The 20,866-nt window shown below is 40.3% G+C and overlaps 3 protein-coding genes across 3 annotated transcripts; 1 reads left to right on the top strand and 2 right to left on the bottom strand.

Annotated features, from left to right (window-relative positions):
- The first annotated feature begins 60 nt into the window (after positions 1-60).
- Positions 61-2,075, top strand: LOC127362228 (uncharacterized). Its single transcript, XM_051397691.1, has 3 exons — positions 61-563; positions 833-913; positions 1,280-2,075. Exons 1-3 carry the CDS (start codon positions 209-211, stop codon positions 1,576-1,578), a joined length of 735 nt encoding a protein of 244 aa, XP_051253651.1. The 5' UTR covers positions 61-208; the 3' UTR covers positions 1,579-2,075.
- On the bottom strand, positions 1,975-4,110 carry LOC127362227 (putative nuclease HARBI1). The gene is made up of 2 exons (XM_051397690.1): positions 3,782-4,110; positions 1,975-3,313 (listed from the first exon to the last, which is right to left on the bottom strand). Exons 1-2 carry the CDS (start codon positions 4,013-4,015, stop codon positions 2,306-2,308), a joined length of 1,242 nt encoding a protein of 413 aa, XP_051253650.1. The 5' UTR covers positions 4,016-4,110; the 3' UTR covers positions 1,975-2,305.
- A 2,090-nt stretch (positions 4,111-6,200) lies between these two features.
- urb1 (URB1 ribosome biogenesis homolog) lies at positions 6,201-20,051 on the bottom strand. Its single transcript, XM_051397689.1, is given in 40 exon segments — positions 6,201-6,674; positions 7,472-8,044; positions 9,130-9,371; positions 9,528-9,734; positions 9,844-9,953; positions 10,072-10,215; positions 10,469-10,575; positions 10,792-10,903; positions 10,995-11,155; positions 11,253-11,355; positions 11,653-11,821; positions 11,905-11,968; positions 12,049-12,159; positions 12,280-12,467; positions 12,564-12,622; positions 12,703-12,889; positions 12,986-13,190; positions 13,298-14,135; positions 14,270-14,455; positions 14,538-14,756; positions 14,852-15,051; positions 15,301-15,459; positions 15,533-15,671; positions 15,812-15,928; positions 16,521-16,640; positions 16,765-16,877; positions 16,987-17,109; positions 17,208-17,340; positions 17,421-17,594; positions 17,716-17,853; positions 17,965-18,160; positions 18,242-18,372; positions 18,459-18,584; positions 18,670-18,755; positions 18,838-18,934; positions 19,029-19,158; positions 19,255-19,406; positions 19,502-19,513; positions 19,515-19,642; positions 19,817-20,051. Coding segments are annotated over 40 exon segments (6,780 nt in total). The 5' UTR covers positions 19,947-20,051; the 3' UTR covers positions 6,201-6,483.
- Positions 20,052-20,866: the final 815 nt, after the last annotated feature.

Genomic DNA, 20,866 nt, shown 5'->3' with positions numbered 1-20,866 from the left:
GCTTCACCCGACATTGCCAGATTACTGAGCAGCATTTGAAAGCAGCCCGTTTGAGTACGGGTACTGGTAGTCCGTGCCTACCCGTGCTTTCACCATTTCCACTGTAAAGCTAGTGCAACACAGCTACTTCTCACCGTTTCGCTATTCAGCAGGAGTGTATGCGAACCTCAAGCGGGCCATCTCGGTGCTATAAGGCGGGCCCCCCACAATGTCCACTAACAGTCGCCAGTATTGGTCTATGAGTGAAACTAAAGCCTTGCTAAACATATGGGCTGACGAGACTGTGCAGCAAAAAATGGAGGGCGTTTGTCGTAACGAAGAAGTCATTCAGTTCATGGTAGAGGAGTTAGCAAAGTTAGGTATTCAACGCACAACCACCCAAGTAAGGGAGAAACTAAAAAAGATGAGACATTCGTATAAGACTGTCAAGAGTGATGGACGAAAGACTTTTCCCTTTTTTGACTTAATGGACAGTGTACTCGGACGACGAAGAGGGTCAGAGGGTCAGCTGGGGACCAGTGAAAGTCCCAAATGCATTAATGCACCTTTGGCCCAGTTAGGAGGTAACTACACCTTCGGACAGTGGCATTGTTTGTGGTCTGCGACTGTAATGGTGAAGGAACTATAGCCTAATTAATATAACTAAGAATCAGCATTGTAAATACCCAACGCCCCCCAGAAATTGAATACAATGGGTTTTAAGTAACAAAAGTCAAATGTTTTGTATGTTAACAGCGGCTGTTGTTGGCCTGTGCGTCAAGCTCCTCAAATCGGAACAGTGACAACTGATTACATTTATTTAACCAAATACATTTGTGTCCTTATTTAACAGATAAATCACACTCTACAGAAAGCAGTGGGACCTCAGCCATGAGAAGGGGTACTCATCCTGGATTTCATAGGGTCAGATCTCGTAAGTAAAACTTTAGTCAGCCTTTCTGAGCTCCCTTGGTGTTTCAGTCGTGATATATTAATTAATAATATTGACTCAATACTGCTATAAAGCATTTGCTTTACTTAGAAACAGATATAAAAGCATTAAAACGCATTTGGACTCAATACAAACCACTACTGGATCACTTGTCAAGTCAAATCAATTTGCTTGTATTGTTACAATGTGTTTTCTGACTGTTGGCCTTTCATTTAAGGTTAATTCAGTATTTGCATTTTTGACCATAAAATAATGCTATGAAGCAAAAAGCAATGAAAAACTATATTTTATCAAATAAAATATCATTTAGAACAAAGCTGATGTGTGACAGCTGCTCTGTCCTTGCAGAGACTCATAAACGGAGAGATCACAGTGACACTACAAAAGAGTTTCTCAGTGCAATGACAGAGTGTCACAGACAGTGGCTGGAGAGGGAGCAGGAGCAGAGGAGGGAAGAGTGGGAGAGGGAATCTAAGCTGAGGCGCGAGGAGATGCGGCAGGAGCTGACTTTACGCCGAGAGGAAGCAGAAAGGGAGGAGAGGCTGAGGCGCGAGGAGATGGAGGCTCGAAGCAAAGACAGTGAGCTGCTGACCTCTTGCTTAATGCAAATTGCAAAGCTTATTTCAAAGGACTCTGCAGCTTTGTAAGGACATATACCTTAGGCTGTTTTGTGACTGAACATTTTTGATGGCCATGAATGTATTTGTTTTTATTTTGTAACTACAGACACATTCTAATCCTGCAACAGAATAGTAGCAATGGACTGATGGTATCTGATTAGGCTTTATTCTAAACACTACTGCATGGCTTTACTTGGCATGTATTTTATCTTTAAAAATAAAGAAAAGCATAGTATTTATTATATTATCATAGTATGTATTTTATCTCTGTAAAAGCATTTATGTAACTGTTGTGACTAACAGCTTGTGTTCTAGTTCATTTTATAAATGAGTCATTCAATGCACAGCCCACAGCTGTTTACAGTCTCAAACTATTTGTTGGTTTTGTTGTTTGGAGTTTTACCATTGTGAAATTGTAAACAGTTTGCAAGTCATATAATATTGTTTAATAATTGTATTGAATGGGTCAAACAATGTGTGAATTAAATATTTGAATAAAGTTGTTTAATTATGCATCTTCAAAACAGGAAGAGAGACTTCATGTTGCACAACAGCAGAACAGCAATTTAGCAGAGCAATGTATAAAAATATATATTTATGTTTTATAAACCACAAGAACAGTATCTCTTTCTGCCACATTCATACATAGTCAACTGATATTCGTTAAGGCCCATTTATCTAAGGAGAAAATTAATGTGCATCATTTTGTACAAATTGCTGAAAGACCAACAATGAGTCTGTCTCATTATTCCTTTCAGGATTTTCCATTAGCAGTCGGAGGTGGCTCACGACTAATCCACTCTGGAAGGAACATATCCTTGTTTTTCTCACACAGATTATGAAGCACACAGCATGTCTCTACCATGTCCTTGACAATCTCCACACTGCAGTCATTTCGTTTATTCAGGCACCTCCACCTACCCGTCAGCCTCTCAAAAGCATGCTGGGCTACACTGTGTGCTTGACTAATCTGACTATTAAACACCTCTTGTTCTGCAGTCATCCAGCTTGTGTTGGTGCACGGTTTGAGAAGCCAGTGTTGAGAAGGATACCCTTCATCACCAAGAATAAAGCGGCCGCTGTCAGTTCCACAGACATTGAGCATCCTGATGGTGAAACCCTCACATGCCCACGACTCTTGAAGTCCACAGGAATCATTCACCCATGTTGGGCAGCTTGTGCTCAGATCCCAGAACATGCCATTGCCATCCACCACTGCTTGTAATAAGATAGCAAGATAACTTTCTCTGTTGGGTGGCTCAGACTGGTAGTGTGGTGGTTTGATGACTGTAATTTGCATTGTGTCTAATACACCAATACACTGAGGGATCCCATATGAGTGTAAGAAAAAGTCTGCTATTTTCACAAGCTCTGAGTCGTTTGGTGTCACAACAAGCTGCGGCTTAAGCACTTCAATGACTGCTGTGCAGAACTCATGCACACAGCGGCAAACAGACGCCACCCCCACAGCGAAGAGCTCTGCCACAGTTTTGTAGTCACAGGGGTAAGCCAATTTATAGAGCGTCAAAGCCACTCTCTTCTGCAGGGGGATGCAGAGACGATAAGTGGTGTCCTGCCTCTTCAACTGTGGCTTCAACATCATGCAGAGATGGGAGAAAGTCTCTCTTGATACCCTGAAATGCTGCAGCCACTGATCATCTGTGAAAGCAGAAGCTGTGTTCTCCCACCAGTCGCTGGTCCGAGGATAGAGCCACACTTTGGGTCTTCGTCGCATACGATCCCTCAAGAAGTGATGTGTTATCTGGTTGGAATGTTGGAAAAGTGATTAGCACAGGAAGTGCTGGTAAAATTCCAAGTAAACACACAAAGTGAAGCCATGAACACACTGAACAGCATGCTGTCGTTACAATTATGGATGGACAATAATTAAAAACTATTATTAATCATGATGTGATATAATCAAAGTGATAATAATAAAAAAATATGTAATCAAGCAATTCATTGGTGAAGCTGTAAATGGCAAATGTTTTGTATTTTCAGTTTGTTTTTTTAAGTTTCCCTGTTTTTGGTAAAACAATTTATCTTTCATAAAAAATACACTTGCCTTATATGACACCTCATTATTATGGCCAATGCAATGTTCATGTATTAAGTATGATCACTAACAAGTTATGGAAGTCTTCTGCTGTTCATAAATAAATATTAGTCATATGACACTGTATGTGACAACAGACTCAGTCTCATCCATGGTTCTAGGGCAAGCTCTCACCGCTGTCATCCACTTCTCATGAGCACAGAGGCGATGCAGTCGACTCTGTTTGCAGACTTTTCCCCTCCTCATCCATGTTCCCTGGAGTTTCCTGAGCCGCAGCCGCCGAGCTGCCAGCAGCTGCAGGCGGCGCTTCTTGCGTCGAGCCTCGGTTTGGTTGTCCTGGAACTGCCTCGCTCTGCACCAGGCGACAACGGAGGGAAATAAACCTGCACACAAATCTGCTGCTTCCATGTTGTACTTATACAGCTGTGGTTTTCTAAATCCTTTGGCGTATACTTTTCAGACTCGGACCAAAAACACTCAATACTGAAGAATGCGCCTTCAACTTGCGCTCATGATACACTGACGCCCCCTCGTGTTCCGGAGTGTGTAGTGCCATGGCTGCTGAAAAAAACTCCTAGCAAAGATCCATCAAATCTTATATAAAAATAGAAATAACCAAGTAATACGAATAATTGATGATGTAAGGTGTAATAATGTGCAGCTCATCAGACCCACTCATTGTAAACTGAGTACTATACTAGGACACAACATTAGGTATTTCCATGTTCCCTACCCAGTCCTGTTTCCATAGACGTTTTGCACCCTGTGAATTAGTCTCTATCATGCACCCGTGTGGCCAAACCTGCACATCGCATGCATCCCCTGAAATCTACAATCAGAGCCCACAAGAGAAAAAACAACAGAGTGAAGCAGACAACGTATGTGGGTGATGATTGGAGGGATCTCGCTCTCGGCTTCCTCAAATAGACATGACTACATCTGTTTGAACAACAGTGTTTAGTTTTTCATTATGTGCTGCTGGCTATCCTTTTTCTCCACCAACTTTTTGGAATGAGACAACATTACTTCTTTCTCAAAATTATATTATAGCTATAATGGAGAACTCAACCAGCGCTGTTTCCTATGAATGGGAATACTATTATGATTATCTTGATCCTGTGATTGTGGATGAAAGCAAGCTGAAATACAATAAATGTAAGTCTTCATACTTTATACATTTTTTGTATCTGTCTCCTTGTGTTACATGGAGATGACTGCAATTTTCCTCTTCCCTTTCAGACTCAATTGTTATAATATTTTGGATTATTCTGGCTGCTTTTGTGGGATTCCTGTTTTTCGGTTTGAATCTAATGTCTCGCAGTGGAAACTTCCCAAGGTAAGTGTGATGCATAATCCTTTACTGCCTTCAAAGTACATTTATATATATATATATATATATATACACACACACACACACACACATACATACATACATACATACATATATATATATATATATATATGTAAATCTTTACTCAAACTTTTAAAGTGTTCCTTTTATTATTGCAGGACCAAGGGAAGCCACAGAACATCAAATACCTGACCTGAGACTAAATGGAAAAGAGAGCACTTTTTATGGATGTGAACAAACAACGCAGCTGTGGAAAATATGTTGGGGAGATGCAAGGCCACCATTACCATTACACAAAATGTTGTGCAACAATGTGATTTAACTGGCAGTGTGTGTACATATGAACCCTGTCCTAGATGTTTAAAGTACAAGGAGAACACAGGAAATACTGGCTTTTCCGGGTATTGAGGTTATTAGAGATCTTTTGGAGGGTCAACTCTTATGTCTTTCTGCAACTTAAGGAACACTTTTGGGGGGTATTTGCAAATTTGTCACTTTATTAATGCACATACTCTCCCTTCACCGAATATCCCAAACCCAGTCCCTATATCTTTTGTTTTGAACTGGAAGAACTCTTCACATTCAATTCTTCCTTCTACCTTCTTAACCAGCTTGTACAACCACCAACATAAATGGATTAGGGAATTTTAATGTAATGACATAGAGGAGGACTGGAAAAAAGCTGTTTACTGTTTCAACATAGTGTTTACTTGTAATAGATTGCAGAAAACTCAATATAACATTCCCTAAAGATGTGTCACTTCCCTCTCTGAAAGCCAAATTGCTGGATAAATTGTTTTTGGCAAGAAAATTTATTCTGCTGAAATGGAGCATGGAAACCCCTCCTTCTGTCAGTTTGTGAGAGATCTTAATGTATTACCAGAGAGGATTAGTTCTGTACTTAAAGGTCATGATCGGTCATTTCTCCACATTTGGAAGCCACTCACAGACCATTTCCACGTAGAGTGTTAATTTATTGTCAAAGGTATTTTCTTTCTTGAACTGGAAACTTTGAGGACAGAATACTGGTATTGGACACTTACTTGGACTAATGTGTTTTTTTGTTCTTGTCTGAACAGATTTTACATTGCCGTTTTGTGGTTATTTCGTGTTGCTTTCTTGCTTTGTATATATCTTTTTTTTTTACCATTTATTTATGGTGTGGTATATGCTCTTGCTCTTATTTAATATTATTTGAATAAATAATAAAATATTGGGAAAAACTAAAGGCAACTTTACTGCACCGATTCAAATTTCTTTAATTTAGTCCAAAAAAAACTTTTGTGTTCCAAATCCCCAAATGTTCACATAGAATTACACACAGTTTTAAAAATACGTAATACAGGAACCATATGTTAAAAAAAAAACATTCTTAAACTCATAACACATTTGTATCTCAACATTTTATAAGAAAGGGTTTTACAAAATATCTTCAGTCTTTTTACAAGAACGAAACAAAGGAGCAAAATTAACGACAACAAGCTTTCTTGTAATTAAGTCAAAGAACACCGCAGTGTTCAGATGTCTAACTCTTCATAATGATGATGTCATTACAGATGGTTCTGATGGCTGTTTGAGTCAGTGATGATTTGGATGCTTTCTGTCTCTTACACTTGGTTCTGGTCACCAAACTGACATGAGACAGGAACAGGTCTGCTGATGTGGCTCCACTCCACAACTCATGGATGTACAGTGACAACAGGAACAATCCTGCTTCTGGAAAGAAAGAGAAAACAAGAAGCTTAATTCATTTACAGTCATCTCCTTGACGGCCACTCCCACAGGATTATTATCTGGCTTTCCAGATACTGACATAGAAAAATAAACATGCATCTCCACAGAGTTTATGTTTCTAATATTTTACTTAATATTCTTTGTACTATGTGAGTCAAATTAGATTAAAAATCTAAGACCATTAAAATATCTCTCACATGCCTGAAAAGCTGTCAAAATCAAGTTTCTCCTCCATGCTTTTTGCAATGTGGCACATATAGTTCTCTATTATTAAATTCTAGTAATATGTTAAAGCAAAACAACTGATTGCATTAATTTACACAAGGACCACCTTGATGAGAACTACAATAAATGTTGCAAAACAATGTCCATGTATTCACTTTCATAGCCCACTGCTGAATTGGACAAAGTCAATATTTCTTTAAATGTTATTTTAATAAAAAAAAAAAAAAAATACTTTATTCCTAATCCTAATTGAATTATCTGTTACAATCTCTGTGTGTGTAGCATAAAGGAATTTACACTTTTTGTTGTGCAAGCTAATGTTGTATAATGACAAAATAAACTACCCTGTATACCATATATCACTTGATGGTATCCCCATTATATTTAGTCAAAAGTTTGGGCACCTCTATGTGACTCCGGTGTGTCAATACAACAATTAGATATTTTTGTAGTACAAACTGGAAAAGTGTGTTTTTAAGTGAGGTACAGTGTTCTTACAGTATTGTCACAGTACTGATGTAGACATTTCTGTGAATAAGGTGGCTGACTCTTACCACGTCTAGACTGATCATGTGTGGCTTCTGGCAGGCAGGCAGAGACGACTGCCTGATGCAGCTCTGGAAGGTGGCCTTGGGTCTCCAGTAACTGCATCATTATGTTGGTAAACAGCTGGAAGGTTTCCACTCTTCCTGAAATGTTGGAGTGACACTGAGCTTCAAAGGCCTGATGGTGGAGTCGAAGGAGGTCCGCTTTCAAGCCAGGATCGAGTAACACAACAACCGCAATGTCCCTGTGTTTTATCACAGCCTTTTCGACCCAGTGCAAGAATTCTTTTGTTCTGTTTTCATCATACGAGTCCTCCACCAAGCACCTCAGGGACCACTTGGTGAGCAGGTGCGCAGTATCACTGGCCAACCGACTGGGATCCAGTTTGTCTCTTGCCTGAGCCAGCTGGGGTTCAGATAAGGGACACACAGGCTCCCAGTGAACAAAGATACTGCTGAGGTAAGATTTACACTCTGTCAGGAGACTCTCTTCTTGTTTCTTGGTCTCAGCATCCTCTGCCAGGTTCTCTTTTCGGGCCTTGGAAAAGGAGCCTTTACCTCGGGTCTTATCCTTTCCCATCCCTGAGGAGGAAGATGAACAAAACTATGTTTATGCTATTAAAGATACAAGGAATGATTTAGATACTGTGACACAGAACAAGATCTAAATCCTCCAGTGTTTGTAATTGAAAAACAGCATGTAATGTCATCACATGTAACAACGTGATTCTTTATAAGCCTCATTTCTATTCATTTCCCTACAGAGAAGAGAACACAGGGTCAGCAACTGAGCAGACACCCTGGAACAGGTATTGCCAGGAACTGGTGTGATTACAATGTTACAGTCTTGCAGGGTGCAAACTTTCTAACAGGCTTGGCTTCATTGTTGGCCCTCAGTATAAAATATTAATCATCATTTGTGGGAATTAATGTCAGCTTTTTTGGCTCTATATATATTTTTTTAAATGTTGAATGCCTCATAGCATCAACAAAGCAGAATTTAAACAGAATGTAATTCATTGTGAACCAGGACCTGCTGTTTGGCTATATATCAGTGAGAAATAATATATTAGAAAATATATAAGAAAAATTGTTTTCCCATCCGCAGCATCTACAATTTATAGTCAGCAGTTAAATAATTAGGTCACTTATTTTGTTAGTTAGGCAGAAAAGACCTGTCTGAGGAATAGTGTAGACAAAATCCATTGCAAACATTGCTATGAGGTGGGTCATATTAGGGTTTCATGCTAATTAGTAGTATATGTTAACAACTATACACTGTATATATCTGTCATGTCCATGTTGGTGAGTTTCCACTTGCTATATCTCTTTGAAGATGCTCTAAGTTTGGCATGTTACCATTTTGGAATGTTTGTAACTCTCCTGCACGCATCAATTTGGCCTTTTTGGCTTCATTGTCTCCTGTTCCTTTGAAACCTCATATATCAAAAGGCTTACTGCAAAACTTAATCTGACAATTAGCATTCAACTCATTATGTCCCACCATAGCAGCAGTGTTAACAATACTCATTGTCTCCTTTTCTGTTATGTGTTAACAGTATTTTGTCCACCCCTTTGGCAGAAAGACAACCATGACAATTGTTCATCTGTACATTTGTACAAGCTTTTCGGTATGAGAGAACTAGTTGAATGATAATGGCACTCACCCAGCAATTCCTTCACTTTGTGCTTTTCAGACAAGGCTTGTATTTGGGTAAGGAGTGCTGTGTTGCGAGACAGGGAGGACCAGCAGAGAAGCAGAGAGAGGACTTCGGTACATGAGAGAGGCTGTGGGTGGAGTGTTAGCCAGTCAGCCTGCTTGTTTACATTATGAGCTGTAACACGATGCTTCAGTATAGAGCAAAGAGTCTGTAGAAACAGGCTGAGCTGAGCTGCCTTCACACGCAACCTGACAGGAGGAGATCAAAGAAACACTGACATCATTGACCATAATACAGTTAACATTTATTATGTGTTGGTTTTGGTTAAGGTCTTAACTTTTTAGTACACATTAAGATTAAAATGTTTTGGCTCAAGAGTCGTAGGAGTGACTTAAAAGTTTTACCTCAGGTATTTGCTGATAGTTAATGCCACACACAGGAATTCACTGATGAGTGCAAGTGGGAGACACTTCACTGAGCCCTGTGGTTTCTCCTCTGTGGAGGAGGAGGCTTTTGCTCTATCCACCTGCTTTTCCTTCTGCCCAAGGTTAGTGAACCACAGCGCATGGAGCAGGTTTATGATGGCACTGAGCAGCTGCTGGTCTAGATTCCTGAGGAGGATAATGAGTGGTGACGGATGTGACATTATCATCATGTTACTACAGTAATCTCTTCAGTCCAAGATTCAAAGTTAAGGCTGGACTTTACTCCCAAGCTTACCTTTTTTCAACCACCTGTATGATCCAGGTTAGTAGTCCACAGCTCTTGGTGAGGTTATAAGCCGCTCTGGTGACACGAGCAGCCTGGCACAACACCCTGATAATCTGTGCCTAGAGAGACACATGTGAGATAAATGCAAATTAGACATAACTCTGTTTATTTGTTTTTCTTATGAAGTGCATTCAGAGCATCAATGTGTTGCATCATTGTGATTCCCACAGTGTATACCTGGGAGTTTTCATCACACAGGGGGCTGCTGCTGAAGCCTAAAAGGGTCTGAAAGATGCCTTGTTGTTCACACAATTCATAGCAGTGTCCATCACTTATCCCTTCCTCCAGCACACTCAAGATCCACTCACGTTCCATTTTTTGCTACAGCAAAAAAAAGAAAAAGACAAGTCAGTCTCCCACGGTTAACACCCCTTCATGGAAACAGATAACATCAGGCTAAAAAAAGATCTGAGCTGGGCAAAAGCAACAGATGAAGGTTAAATGTTGTTGACATAAGCAGAGTTTATTTGAACAGTCATTTATTTTTTCAGGGTAAAATTCACCAATAATGATTAATAACTTGAAGTAGAAGAAAACAAAAACAATGTTTTCAGCAGTTTATATAATACTTTACATCCAAGTCAAAGCCATAGAACAGCTTGAAGAACTCAGGGACTCTTCTGAAGTCCAAACTCTGATGGGACAGCAGAAACCTGTTTAACACCACATACATGTGGTCCTCTGGGAAATCAGTAAAAACAAGGAAAAGGGTAAAAGAGGAGAGGGCAAAGTTGGTTATTCTTGCAGCAGGCAATGGTAAAATGTATACTGTATGTAGAATTTAAACAAATAAAGAAGAACAAAAAGAATAACATTTCAACACCGACAAATAATAAAATCCTTATGGAAACACTTTGAGTCAAATCAGGTCAGGGACAAACTTTCAGAGTTACACACCAGGTTTGAGCATCTGCTGAGCCACTTTGGTGATGTAAGTGGTCAGTACAAATGGAAGTCTTTGATTCTGCTGTCGGATTCCATTCTTCACTGTATCCATCAAGTACAGCAGCTGTTGGATAAAAACAAACCCATCAGTGTTTTCTGGATGCGACTTCCACATAATGTTTAAATACTCACACACCACCTCCTTGTTATTTTACCTGTCTCTTCTCTCTGATTCGAGCCCCCTCCAGGTGTTGGTAGAAGCAGCTCAGCACATGATACGCTGCGGCTCTCACTTTTGGGTCGTAGCTACTTAGAGCCATTACAGTTACTCCAAGGGCGTGGCTGGATACAAACTTGAGGCAGTCAATCACACACTCTGTCACACAGAAAAAAAGAGAAAATAAAAACAGAAATAAAGCAGTGATAACCTTAACTGATTAGGACCAATGACAACAGCAATTAAATATATTCACCTGGCCCCAGTATGGTGCTGAACAGAGGCATAAGAAAACAGGGATCATATAAATTCCCAAGGTCCTTTACAGCATTGTTACTGTACAGCGGCTCCTTAACATCCTATATATGAGAAAAAAATAGATATTAAAGGATCATCCAAATAACAAAAAACATATTTTCACACTTCTCTCTCCCTTTTTAGATATCCATCTCTTTTTCTGCAACCACCTGATTACAATGGAGGTGGATGGAATTTAATTTGTAATACTCAAAGCATTGAAAAAATACACATGAAACTATTTCCTCTCTGTAAATGGCTTGGCATCACCAAAGTAATTTGAGAAAACAAGGTAACCTTTCAGATAATTTCTTATAAAAATCCTGTTTTGGAAAGTAAATATGAAATAAAATATCAACCTGCAGGATGATTCTGCGTTGCTGGGGAAAGTGTGCAATAGTTTGGAGCATCCTGTCAGTATTCAGCAGGGCCAACAGGTCATCTGAGCTCGCCTGCTTCCACAGGGAAGCTCCCAGGCTTTTCCTGGTCTTGTGATGCTCCACAGCAGCTGGGCCCCACAAGAAGGATCTGTGGTTAAAAACACATATTCACTGTTTTCACATAACAAGTGCACTTGTTGCATGTAGAACATAAGTATGAATGTAACTTACTGAAATGTCAGCAGACTGACATTGTTTCTTTCATATTCCTGCATAAGCAGTAACAGTTTCTGATCTGCAAACCAAAACAAGATGTAAGAGGAAAGAAAGACAACACACGCACAAACACAAACATACTTAGATTTCCTGTTTTACCTGAAGTACTCAATGTAACTCCATATGCTCCCAAGAGTACAACAAAATGATTGATGTTACAGACTGCAGGGCATTTCTTCACCAAACAGAGAAGTAGGGACACTAGCGCTTCTGAAATGAGAAACAAAATAAGTGTGTGTTTGTGTTCAGTAATGAAATAAACAATTGAGGGATAAGGTTTTATGTTTGTAATTTAATGTTTTTCTCCGTTCTTTTCTACTCCATATGTACCTTTAGCCTGACACCTGCTAGGCTCTTCATCAGAGTCTAACATGGTGGGCAGGAACAGAGAATGGCTGCTGGTCATCATGTGAAGGGTGGATAAAGGTATCAGATCCTTCTGGACTTCACTGCTACCATACATCACTTCCAACAGTTTGCTCAATGTGTTCAGAAAGTGGTGATCTCTGTAGCGATATCTACAGTAGACAAATATATTTTAGGTTATTGCGCAGGAAAAAAGTAATCTGATGTGAATAAACATCTAGGAGAATGGAAATATACAAATAGCTTACTTCAGTCCATTCTTGACAAAACTGTTCCATTCAGACGCAGTGATGTCTTCAGCTGATGTCTGTTTAAAGAAGATAAAATATGAAATGCATGAAAGTAAAAACTAAACATGTGCATTATTTGTGAGGAACATAAACCCACTAGGAGTAGTTGCAGTCTTTCCAGGATGTTCTGCTCCTGCTCTGAAGGGGAAGTAGCCTGATCTTTGCAGTGACTGTAAGTGGCGATGAGACACTTGAGGGCAGCAGTGGTGACAGACTGACTCCAGCTTTCTTGTTCTGCTGGGCAATCAGCCAGTTTCTCTGTGATAACATCTACAAGTTGCCATCTGGAAGAGAAAACACTTTGGCAATTAGTAAATAATTATCAGCTAATAATTTCTTATATAGATAGTTTACTCATAGTATTAAGAATCAAGTAATACCTTTCAAAACTGTCCACTTTTTGAAGAGCATTTGGCAGATTATTAATCAAGTCTCTGGTGTCCTTGATGTTTGCAGAGAGCTTGATCAGACCGGCTAGCGTTTCAGTAAGTTGGGCTCCGGAGTCTTCCGTCAGGTTTCCCAGAACACGCTGGGATAATTTGGTAAGCAGTGCTTGCTTCAAGGCCTTTAAAACTTCTTTTTGCACTATAAAAGAGCATTTAAATTAATGTACAAAAATACTTAAAAAAATAGTGACATAAATCCTGGTGATATATGCTTTAAGACAATAGAGAACTTGTGTTAGTACAAACCATCTTTGGGACTGGCTGGATCCTCTCTACTTGCCACCTGCAGGTAGGTGTTTATTACTGGAAGGAATGTTTCTGTTTGGTCTGAGATCTTCTCCATGTTTGCTGGCTCTAGGCACCACACCTCAAAACAGAGCCGGTGCGTGGAGCAGTTCCGCAGCAGCAGAGAGCTGATGGCCTGAGTATCTGGGAGAGGGCACTGGAGACAGTGCAGCAGCACTTCTGTGTGGATGAGCTTGGCACTGCCTGGCTCACTAGACAGAGTCTGCTGCAGGAAGGCCTCCAACGCAGGGCTGGAGCACGACAGCAGCAGGGTCCCCAGGCCGTGGAGGTGTGCCAGAGACAGAAAGATGCTGTGGTCCTGGGAAGAGTTAGCTTTAGCCTCTGTGAGGATCTGCACTGCTGCATGACCATAGACACTAAGCTCAGCATTTGTGCCCTCACTGTTGGGGGAGATTAGGCTCTCCTGGGGCAGGAGTAGCAATTTAGAGACCACCTCCCTCAGATTACAGGGGTCCATGTAGCTGTGCAGAGACAGGAGGGCCTTGAAAGGTCTAGACTGTTTATTTGCAGCCTGGGAGCCCCTCTCCATCAGTTCCTTGAGCACAGCTTTCTCTATAGCGTCCATGTAGCTACAAATAAGCTCCAGGTGTCCCATATCACTAAGAGCAGGGGTGCTGGTCCTCAGCAAGGCCAGAATGTCATCATTCAGCTGAGCACACATGTGCTTTAGTCTAACAGGGTTCAGCGTGTGAGGAGGCAAAGCACCAAGCTCCAGAGCCAGAAACCACTGCTCCAAACATGGATGCTTGAAGATGGAGCCAAGTGCAGAAAGAAGGATCTAAACATAGAGAAAGTCATATTATAATAAGTTATTCTAAAAATAGTAGTAGTATTAAACCTGATAATATTAGTCATAGTTACAACAACATCTATTAAATAAAAGTCACTGTAAAAGCTGAACTTTTTCCCAACCTGCTCTTTATTGGCTTCTACTGTGGAAGACTGGTTGATTTCCAGGAAGAGGTCTGATCCTTCTTGGGAGTTCTCTGCTGCTGGCTCAGAGTTTGTGGTCTCCTGAAATCCTTGGAGCTTGGTCACCAAATCCTGCAGTATTCCCATTAAGGTCTTCAGAGCTGCAGTTCCTATATCTTTGGAGAACTGTGCAGAAGGACATGATGTGATGTGTATATTTTTATACATTAGTAATTTACTGAGTAGTTAGCTTGCGTTGTGCTCTTACTGTGCCATGGTTTTCCACTGTTGATTTTATGTAGAGTAAGATCTGCTTGACTGCTACTGGAAACTCAGCCATCGACATGGAAGCTAGAGTTTCTTCAACAGTCTTCCTGAAGTTGTCCTCAAGCAATGTGCCCAGTCCTTGGCTATATGTAGCTTTCATCAGTGCAGTGAATGAAGTGGGTGTTGGCAATCCCTCTGAATGGGATTCAGGGGACTTGAACTGCAAAAAGAGAGCGCTGTTAGTTCCTATATAAAGACATTATAACAATGTCACTCATTCAGTTAACCAGTCTTTCGCCTCCATCAAAAACTAACCACTTCTTCCCGGCATTGCTGTGGTAGCCATCTGCAGTAATACTGATGAAGGTTTACGATGGAGGGATGAGGAGAAGCAGAGAGTTCTGAGGATACAAGCTCTTTATCATACTGCAGCAGTGCCAGACAGAGGGGGAGCGGCTCTCTCTGACAGTGCAGAACATCTGAAAGCACCGCAGACAAGTACTCATATACCACCCCTGAGTAAAGAAAAAGACAGATGGTTAACAACATACCACACAATTAGTTTTTTGATGCAGCAAATGATAAATTGTCAAGCTGCACATTGAATGTTTTTAGATGTGCATCAATTCTACTACAATTTTGCATTTTATGTGTACATTTGAACACTTAGTGACACCAACTTGAAAAAACAATGAGTTTTCCACCCCTATGGTTCCACACTCAACATTTTACTATTCATCGCAGTTGAGGCAGAAGTGCTTTACCCTTGTCTGCTGGCAGTTTGTTTCGGGCTTCCAGAGCAGCGGGTACCATCACACTGAAGGGAAAGGTCTGGATAATGAGGTCTTCACTCAGAGATGGCCCAAAATCCTCCATCTCATCTTCATTACCCTCCATAATGACATCCAGCATGTCTACGACATCTAGAAGACATTGTTAGATTGTAAAAAAGTTTTGACAGACATGTCATCTCTCCCTGACTCTTTAAATTCTCACCATCTATGTGTGAGACTGGGGTACTGGCAGCATCGCCCTCCTGGCTACTCAGGTTAGCTTGCAGATATGCTGCCTCCTGGACCAGGCTGGCAACCTTATCTGTATATGTGTAAGAGTTGCACACCAGTTTCACCAACACCTAGAGAAAGAGACCAGGAATTTATTATCAATCATAACTACTATGTCATGATTCCAAATGACTTATTTTGTCTAACCAACAGTAGTATAATAGATAGAAATGTTGAGATTTAAACAAATATGTTACATAGATGGGCTTACCCTCTCTAAAAACTGGATGACAGTTTCTTGCTGGTTTGCCTCAACTCTGGCCAGCTGGTCAAGCCAGAGCTCAAGCTCAGTCCAGGTGTACTCAAACACCCCACTGTCCTTTAGCACCTAAATACAAGGCAGGAAATACAAAACACTCACAAATCACTTTTTGTTCTCCAAAACTGAGTTTTAGCAATACTGTTGGGAGAAACTTGTGCAGTTAAATATTAACATACTTTTGCAAACACTGCTCTCACTTCATTAACTTCATAAATATGCAGTTTTACCACAGAATCATTATGCATGAAGCTCTTTCAAGTAACATGAAAGTTACTTTTCTGTAATGTATGACTGAACTTTTGCCTGATGTAGCCAAAGAACTGCTAACATATCCTCTTGAAATTAGGTTGTGACTTCAGATGATACAATACATTCTCCAAGCTGTATTTTTATTCTTTCAACTTCTAAAACAAATATATCAAAAAGTGTAAATGAACTGAATTTAATTTTTGTTGATGATACGTCTTTCTAATGTATAGTGAAAAAAAATCCCACTTAGAGTCTGTTTGCCAAAGTGAACTAATGTGGTGTAAATTAGTGGTAAACAATTATCACGTTTCATATCTGCCTGGTTGGAAGATTTGTTATATCTATATCGATATGTCTCACATATAGTGCAAGCTGAAAGCAAATGCAGAGAGGAGAAGTTAGGAAGTACTTTTAGAACCAGCATCCGTGTGGAAGTTCTCAGGTGGCTGCTGCTGGTGCTGACAAACATCTTGAGAAGCAGGTAAAGTACTGACTTCTCTCCAGATGATGATTCTGTATCTGCAACATCCTGGAAAGAAAAGCAATGCAAATTAGACACAACACTGATTACAACGTAACACCATCTAAACAACAACCATTAAAAAAAAATAGGTCTAAATAGTGAAATAAAACCAACGCTGTAACTTCTTCACCTGTATGCGGAACCAGGAGAACTTGCTTGCAGGGAGATCTAAGGCCAACTGCAGTATCTGATACTGCAAAACGGGGGGAACTTCTTCCCTTATTCCTTTCTCTGACACAATCCCTGGAGAGGTAAAAACAATCAGCTTTAAAGGCTTTGTTGAAGAACCACCAGCATTATAACTCAAAACACATAACTTGTGTATGACCAGCACGATTGAAAAAAACATCACCTTTAAGGAGCTTGCTGAAGTCAAATTTGCACTGGTTCACCAGATGTGGCACTACTTTCTGGTAAAGACATATGACCTGAAGAATCAGAGCCTTCAGCAGGATTAGCTCAGCTGTCTCGGCAACTGCTCAACATAAAAAAAAACATAATAAATCAAATGTCTTTGCTAGTCATCCACTTTGTATCATAGGACCACTATACTTATTCTGTAAATGTTATTACCAGGCATTTCGTTTTTATCATCTGTTTGTGCAGCACTCCCTTGAGTTTTGGTCTTTTTTTCTTCACCATTAATTTTTTCCTTCTTGCTAAGTGACTGCCATTGTGCAACTATACTCGTCATATCGGGCAAAATCTGGAACAGAGCATGAAAAGTTATTTAATGGTGCGTTATTACTGTTGGTGAGTATTAAGACAGCCCGTTTCTGAGCTTACCTTGCTGAGTGTTTCCCTGTACTGCTGCACCAATTCCCCCATCATGTCAGGAGTGTACATATCTGAGCTGTGTGACTCAGACTTATCCAAAAGGTACTCCATATTCTTGCTGGCTTTTTTCAAGATGAAATTTATCATGGACAGAGTTGTGAGCTGCACTGTTGTGTTGGCAAGCTGTTGGATACAAGAGGAGATATTTGGAAAATATATGACAAGAACTGTCATTTTTATTAGTGTTTTGTGGTACTGCAGCTAAAGCACTGATACATTTCTCTTATGAGACGCAGTCACTTACACTAAGGCCCTGTGTGAAGAAGGCCTTGTTACAGACCGGAGGAAGAGATATCACCATAATCATGGACAGCAGGCGAGGGAGAGGGATGACTTCACATGTTTGGAAGACTGCGGACATCTCTGGCTGGCCTTCATAGATCTGATGGATGGATTCAGATAGGATTTTTTATTCATTGTTTTCAACAGACAAGCTGGATATGAGCAAACACGTGAGAAGCCTCATAAAAGCAAATCTACTTGCAAGCATTACCTTTTTAAGTAACTTGACATTCTCCTGCCAAGCACTTTTGGGCCGAGGTGTATATGAATACTGAGTCTCTTGAAAGTACCTGGCCAGCACATCAGGGCTAACTTTTAACACATTCACAACCAGCTCCGCCACCAATTCGTCCTCTGTGGCCTGCTTCAGCCCCACCAAGAACTGAAGTAAGACAATGTTACCAGCTCTGTAAAAAAGTAAAATCCTATGATCAGCATGAGGACTTTCCAGAAGAGTACAAGGTAAACTTGACCCACTGATAACTTACCTGCCAGCTGTGCCAAAGCTGGCATCATGAAAGCTGATACCATGCTTACGAGAGCAACACAGGTCAAGAAGGAAACTGTGAACAAGTTCCCGGATGACAGATATCCCAGCATGCTCTGAGTTCTCAACCATCTTTAAAAAATAAGGAAAATTTAGACCTACAGGTGGAAGAAGGTAGAAAAGCAAATTTGGAAAACAGACACAAGCAAACAACTCACTCTGTTATCATCAGTGGTTGCATCCACAATCCCATTCCACTTATACAGAGACGCTATGTTGGCCAACATAGCAGGTGTGAAAAAACGCACTTTCTGTGTTTTACTTATGGCCTTGTTTAGTACCACCTGCAGCAAGACAAATAAAAACACATATAAAGATCAAATCCATAAATTGATTTTAAATGGAAAGTGTGAGCTGCTGGGCACTTACTCTAGTCTTCAGTGTGGACAGAATCAGATTGACTATGGACATCCTGTCCTCCTTCAGACCAGTACTCAGGATCTCTGGCAGGAGTTCTGACACACACCAAATGAACATGTCATCAACACACTGGAGATAAAAGTATGCTGTGTAAATTAGAATCAATAAAATGATTACCTTTGCTTTCTAATATTTGTCCAACTGTAGCATTATCTCCAGACACCAAAAAGGACAGCACAAACTGGATAAAAGCCATGCGGACATCAGGTCTTCCCTGGAGAATTTACAGAGAAGAATGTAAGCATACATATCTACAGAACCCAAAAACTCCAACACATGCTGAAAACTGAAACATTTCTTCAACACACCCTCTTATCCTTTCTCTTTGCCAGTCCAGACAGAGCTTTATTGATGTAAACGTGACTTAGAACCTCTCTGGCAGCTTCTGGGCCCTGAGACACCAAGGCGGACAGAAGACTGAGGCACTGACGGACAAACCTGTGCACAACAGAAAACACAACATTAGGGCCATGGGCAGATTAACTGTGCTGAGGTCTGACACTTGAAGCCTTGTACGGAGGTCATAACACCAACCTGTGATTTTCTGAATGGAAAGATCCCTGCAGAAGTTTCATGTAGCTAGAAACAGTCTTTTTCACAATCGCATTGCCAACCATGTTGAAGTGGGACAAGTCACTGGCTGTCCTTAGAAGGATAATCTCCAGGCTCTCAAAGATCAGCATCATCTGATCAGAAGAAAGATTTGATTAGAACATTAGATGGTAAAAAAAAAGAAGAAGAACAGTAAGTCCCATCCAGTGCAAAAAGTACCTCAGCTTACCTCACTCTCTACATGCTTTCTCTCCCTCTAGCAATTTGAATATCTCTGCACACTCCATAGAGATTTTAATATAACCTTCAACCACATCATACAGGTCAGAGCACGGCAGCTTCTTAGCTGTTGATATGAATGTCTCCAGTCCTGCAGGTGAGAAAAAAAGGTGAATGAACCAAAGGCAAACAGGAGAACACTGCAGACAGGAAAGATGGTGATTGATCAAATACGGACTACACAAAAGAACAGATACATAAATAAGTCACTAATATGTACCACTTCTGTGGGATGTGTGTAACATACTGTAACATATACACTCACCCTTCATGGCTGTGCTGGGGTCTTTCAGCATGGTTTTAAACGCAGTCCCATTGAACTCCGGAACTTCTTTTTTCACCGGAGTGTTTGACTCCTCCGAGTCTTCGTTGGGGCGCTTTTTCCCCATTTTCATACGCGTACAAACAGATATTAATGACTTTTACTCCCCTGCCATAAAAGTTCTGTCACTGTGTCCCACGTTGTAGTGGTATAAACAGAATGCTGTCCAACGAAATTGTCATCCGGTCGGAAACGTTTACTCCTGAACTTCAGTTCCGCATTCTTTATCTTCTGCTTACTTCAACAGAGAACTTGTTCCTTTACAGCTCTCCAGCTAAAGCTGCACCACAACTGCGTAACTGGAAAAACAGTTAGTACCTCTTCAGTATAGACTTTTGTTATATAGACTGTTTTATAGTGCATATTTAGGTCATAATACTTACCGGAAAACTATTCTCTTGAGAATATAATGTAGTTTTAGTGTATCATTTCTAGTAAGTCAGCTTACTACTACTACTTACTACTTTCACAAATTATATAAAACCTTTATTTAATCAGGTAGTCTCAATGTGATCAAGGTCCCTTTTGCAAGAGAGATCTGAGTAAAGAAATAAAAAAAGAAACATAGCCAGACAATAGAAATTACCAGAAAAATTAAAGTGCATCACATGCATAACAAAAACACATAGGCCTACAGCATCAGTGACAATCACATATATCGCTAAGATTTAAAACTGAAAGTGTAAAATTGTCCAGTGGGATGACACATTCAACCTGAGGGTTTAAACAGACCTGAGATGTGGTTTGGTGAGCAGAGATTTAGAAGAGAAGTGATATACTGAGGGAGATTTTACAAGAGATCTTCATAAATAAAAATTGTAGAATGTAGTTCTCTTTCTGTTGCTAGTGAGGACCAGCCTACTGTTTCACATTGTACAGTTGATAAATACAGTTGTCCTGTAACAAAACGCAAAGCTCAGTGATAAACTCCAAGGTGTTAGAGAATGTATGAGAATGAAGGATATCTTCATGGTCAAGCACCAACTTGATGGT

The sequence above is a fragment of the Dicentrarchus labrax genome, unplaced genomic scaffold, assembly GCF_905237075.1.
Source record: "Dicentrarchus labrax unplaced genomic scaffold, dlabrax2021, whole genome shotgun sequence".
In the NCBI taxonomy this organism is placed as follows: domain Eukaryota; kingdom Metazoa; phylum Chordata; class Actinopteri; family Moronidae; genus Dicentrarchus; species Dicentrarchus labrax.
Note: the sequence above shows the minus strand (reverse complement) of the source record. Positions and strands in the feature narration are given on the sequence as shown.